General features: G+C 37.9%; 1 protein-coding gene across 3 annotated transcripts in view; it reads right to left on the bottom strand.

The window, feature by feature from the left end:
* Window positions 1–5456, bottom strand: part of LOC106876654 (START domain-containing protein 10-like) — a 57338-nt gene that overhangs the window by 7328 nt on the left and 44554 nt on the right. For all 3 annotated transcript variants that reach the window (XM_014925273.2, XM_014925272.2, XM_014925274.2), the window contains exons 2-3: window positions 1271–1415; window positions 158–261 (exon numbers count right to left, since the gene is read on the bottom strand). In XM_014925273.2, coding sequence (XP_014780759.1) covers window positions 158–261; window positions 1271–1415 — 249 coding nt within the window. The remainder of the gene's footprint in view (window positions 1–157; window positions 262–1270; window positions 1416–5456) is intronic.

A 5456-nucleotide genomic window follows, 5' to 3' on the forward strand; every position in this document is an offset into this window, starting at 1 on the left:
TATATATATGTGTGTGTATATATATATTCAGACAGAGTGAGAGAAGGAGCTAGTGAGGTTTTAATGCATAAATGTGAATATCTGTGTAGATATATATATATGTGTGAATGTGTGTGTGTAGGTGTATATAAATATATTTGTATATATATATACTTACTATATGGTTCACAGAGTGATTCATGATGTAATATTCCGTCGAGGTAGCAAGCCATGACCTCAGTGTGACGAAATCTCGATTCTTTAGAGGTGAAGGACACCGAACTAGAAGAAATACAATCACAATTATATGATGAAGACAAAGACTCATACACACACACACACACACACATACATTATGTGTTTGTATGACTGTATAAAGAAATTCCTTCTGACTCATGCAAGCATGAAAAAGTACAGCAGGGTTCAGCACCAACCCCTGCCAGAACCTCGTGGAGCTTTAGGTGTTTTCGCTCAATAAACACTCACGGTCTGGGAATCGAAAATGCAATCCTATGACCGTGTTTCTGCTGCCCTAACCACTGGGCCATTGCGCCTCCACAATGCTAAGTAATATATATATATATATATATATATATATATATATATATATATATATATATATATATATATATATATATATATATAATGTACTGTTCAACACATTAATCAGGTATAGGTGGAATTTTCCAATTCTTCAAAATGTACTTAGATACATGTTTACAACTGCTGAAAATTTCAGACCTAGAGTCCAGTAAGGATTTTAGATCTAAAAAGGATCTGAACTTTTTCAGCTAAATGTAGCCCATATTTATTTGATCCATTAATATAGGTGTGGATTTTCAGTTATTTTCCACTTAATCACATGTGATGTTGCATTAGATTTCAAATTCCACGTCTGTATGCTGAAGAATTACTCAATAGCAAAAGATCTTTTCATTCTTGATCTTGTCAAACAGCTTAATATTCATAATTCATTGCAGCTATCTTGTCATATATTCATGTAACTTGTCTACTTGAGCGTTAGAGACCATACAGGTTTCAGCTTCATACAGCTGGAAAGAAAGCACTTTGGCCTGTTACACTTTACATTTGACTCATATAGAAACATGGCAATTTTTCCACAGCCTCTCCTGCAGCCTGCCAAATGAAGCACCAGCTCTGCTCGTTCTCTATGGGATTTCCTGGTCCAGTTGTGCATTATCTGAGATGGCGCTGTTCAGGTATTTGAATACCAAACATACAGAACTAGAATTCACATAAAACGACATAAAATGATGTGTTAAGTACTCACTGGCATAATATCCTATATCATTGTTGGGGTTCAAGGCACAAATGTCGTAAGCATCGATCATTGCACGATCCCAGACTTTTCGGTAGTGAGGGTCATGTATGACATCATATAATACGCTGCCAGCAACGTCAAATGTACTTCGCATCTGCAAGAAAACAAAAAAGCTATCGTCAGAATTTATGGTTAAAATACTGCTCAGCATTTCGCCTGACCTGCTAACGATTCTACTAGCTCGCCACCTTAATAATAATAATGATAATAATAATAATAATAATAATAATCAAACTTTCTACTAAAGGCACATGGCCAGAAATTAGAGGGGAGGGGACAAGTTGATTACATCGACTCCAGTGTTTCACTGGTACTTATTTTATTGATCTCCCCCCCCCCCCCAAAGAATGAAAGGCAAAGTCAACCTCAGCTGAATTTGAACTCAGAATGTAAAGACAGATGAAATAACCACAGAAACATTTTGCCCGGTGTGCTAAATAATAATAATGATAATAATAATAACAATAATAATAATAATGATTCTTTCTTCTATAGATACAAAGCCTGGCATTTGGTGGGAGGTTGGGTCTAGTCAAATATGTTGAAACCCTCCCCCAGTAAATAACTGATACTTATTTTATTGACTCCAAACAGACGAAAGGCTAAGTTGACCTTGGTGGCATATCTCAAAATGTCAAGATGCAAAGCCAAAAGAAATTCTGCTCAGCATTCTGTCTGGTATTCTAATGACTCTACCAGCTCACCACCTTATTATCAATAATTAATAATAATAATAATAATTAAAATTTATTTATTGTTTTATGGTCGCAAGCTGGCAGAACCGTTAACACTTATCAAGATTTTGTCATTCTTTCCATTCTGAGCACAGATTCGGCCAAGGTGAACTTTGCCTTTCATCCTTTCGGAGTCGATAAACTAAATCCCAGCTGAGTGCTGGGGGTCAATGTAATTGACTGATCCCCTCCCCTGAAATTGCTGGCCCTGTGCCTAAATTGGAATGCTTACTAAATACTGTAATTCGAGCATCGTTATCCAGCAGGCTCCAGTGTTACTGACATGAGGCCAGGACTTCACTCTGTTGCTTAGTAACTGTGAGATCACAAATTAGATCACTGAGTTCAGGTTGGGTGATTAGATGTGGTTTCTTTTCAGATTCACCAGGGATTGAGACCCATATAACTATAAAACTATTGCGTGTACTTTTATTATTTTCATGGGTTAGGTTGACAAATGCCTTAGGAAGACCCCATTAAAATTATATCAAAATCTGTGCATGACTTTTAGGGTTGACAGTTTCAACCCAATCCTATTTGCACTCAATTCCAATGGAACCATCATTGTATTTAACATAAGTAAGATGGTAATTTACAAGAAACTGGAGGGTCACAGAAAGAAACGGATGTTATATTCGTGATCTACACACAAAACACCCCCAGAAAAAAGGTCATTCTTGTTTCTGGTTTTTCCCATTGTTATACAGTTTTATTTACTGTTTCAGTTTGAGTGGGCGTTGGCTCCTTCCCCTCTCTTGTGAGTGGCCTGTGTGTCTGGTGCCATATATGCCTGGTGTTAAATTACTGGGGTTTTACCACAACCCACCCCAACACACTTCCCCCCACACCACCGCCACCATCACTACCAGTTAACATCAGCGAATGTCCAATGGGTGTGTGAGTGTATGTGTGTGTGAGTGTGTGTGTGTGAGTGTGTGTGTGTGTGTGTGTGTGTGAGTGTGTGTGTGTGTCTGTCTGATGGCATTGATAACTTGGCTTTTTTATTGACTCAACAATTGTTACATTAAGTGGTTTGCGATGTTGTGGTGGTTATCAGGGTGACTGGTAACCATGGCGGCAAAGTTGACGACAGCAATGATGATGATGATGATGATGACGACGATGATGACGACAACAATGATGAGGATGAGGTGACTATGTATTAGTAAACGCCATTATCAACCTACGACCACCTCCCCCCCCCACCAAACATGTCACCCAATCTTCTAAAATTTAAAAATACATTTAAAATGAAAAGATATTTTCCCCATAAAATGAAAATGAAAGAATGAAACTGTACGCTACCGTACAGTACAATAAAGAACTGTACATCAGCATCATCATCATCATCATCACCATCATCATCATCATAATCGCTGTAGCTGTCATCATCGTCGTTGGCATCGTCATCATCATCATCATCACCACTATCATCATGCACCTTCAAACACACACACATATGTATGGGTGTGTGTGTGTTTGAAGGTGCATGGCTCAGTGGTTAGAGCATAGGGCTCACAATCATGAGGTTATGAGTTTGATTCTCAGACCGGGTTGTGTTGTGTTCTTGAGCAAGATACTTTATTTCACGTTGCTCCAGTTCACTCATCTGTAGAAATGAGTTGCGATATCACTGGTACCAAGCTGTATCGACCCCTTTGCCTTTTTCTTGGATATCTCTGTCTTGACCAAAAATGCTCTTGAAGAGCTTGGTTGGGAAGTACTTTGACATTCACAGTATTTTCCTGATATTGCACCTTCAAGTTATCTCCCCTTTTTATTTGCTCTCTAACACTCGGTGAGGCATTTCATTCAATAATGATGAGGAGCTGGCAACATGGATTAATGAATTCTTTGAGTGAAGATGAGCTGATTTCTATTGTCAGAGTATTGACAAGCTAGTGGAATGCTTTCCAGAAGTCATAAACAATGGAAGAGAATTGACTGATTGACTGATTCGATAAAACTGTTGATGAAAAATAACGATTAAAATGAATGGGGAAAAAATTCATCTGAGTGGTTGGCGTTAGGAAGGGCATCCAGCTGTAGAAACTCTGCCAAATCAGACTGGAGCCTGGTGTTGCCATCCGGTTTCACCAGTCCTCAGTCAAATCGTCCAACCCATGCTAGCATGGAAAGCGGACGTTAAACGATGATGATGATGATGATGATGATGAATCCAATATATTGCTTAATTAAAAACAATTATGGTGTGCAAAGAAATCAGTAATAGCCAACGACTAATTAAAAATGTCTTCACAAGTATTGGAGATAACTCAAGACATGTTTCAATCATATGACCTCATCAGCAGAACACAAACTTCACTATAGTTGGTGACCCATTAAAGATCATAATCAAACTATGAATATTATTTATAAATTTCAACATTTTTTTAGTTCCTAAGGATTTTTTCTGTTATAGTGCTTACTGCCTCCGCCCTAGCGAAGGCAGAGGTGTTGCTTTCAGTCTCTGTTGTTTGTTTGTTTGTTAGTTCATGGACAAGATATCTCAAGAACCACTGGATGGATTCCAATGAAACTTTCAGGGATGTTTGGCCTCATAACTGGCACAAACTGATTAGATTTTGATATCGATCCGGTACCAGACAAGGATTCTGGATTATTTTTCCTGTTTTTTGACTTAATTTTTGAGAGCAGTCGGGTTCATTTTTAGTATTCTTGTTTGTGAGAGCAGTCAAGTTTATTTCAAACATTCTCATTTTAAAAATCATCTCTGGCTAATCATTGAGAAGACGTTGGTGTTGCCTTGATGGCGGAGGTTTGCACTCCCTGAGTGCTCTTGTTTATATTTCTCTTATACCAAAGGCTTTATGATATTTTTTATATTAAATATGTCAGCAAAATGGCAGAACCATTAGCAGGCTGGGTATGATACTTACTAGTATCTCTTTTGTCTTTAAGTTTTGAGTTCAAACTCCACCAAGCTAATGGAATTTCAACTCAGAACTTTCATCCAAAAGAATGAAAGACTTTGCCTTTTATCCTTTTGGGGTCAATAAAATGAAGTTGAACACTAAGGGTCAACTAGTTGAACACTATGGGGTCACTGTAAGTACCTTATTCCCTCCCCATAAATTGTTTGCCTTCTGCCACAATCTAAAACTGCTATTATTCTTTTATTCATTTACTTGCTTCGGTCATGATGGAGCATCACCTTTAGTCGAGCAAACCAACCCCAGGACTTATTCTTTGTAAGCCTAGTACTTATTCTATCGGGCTCTTTTGCTGAACTGCTAGGTCACGGAAACGTAAACACACTGGCATCGGTTGTCAAGCGATGTTGGGGAGACAAACGCAGACACACAAACATATACACACACTTACACACATACATACATACACACACACGTATATATATATATATATATATATATATATAT

This window comes from Octopus bimaculoides, chromosome 15, assembly GCF_001194135.2.
Source record: "Octopus bimaculoides isolate UCB-OBI-ISO-001 chromosome 15, ASM119413v2, whole genome shotgun sequence".
In the NCBI taxonomy this organism is placed as follows: domain Eukaryota; kingdom Metazoa; phylum Mollusca; class Cephalopoda; order Octopoda; family Octopodidae; genus Octopus; species Octopus bimaculoides.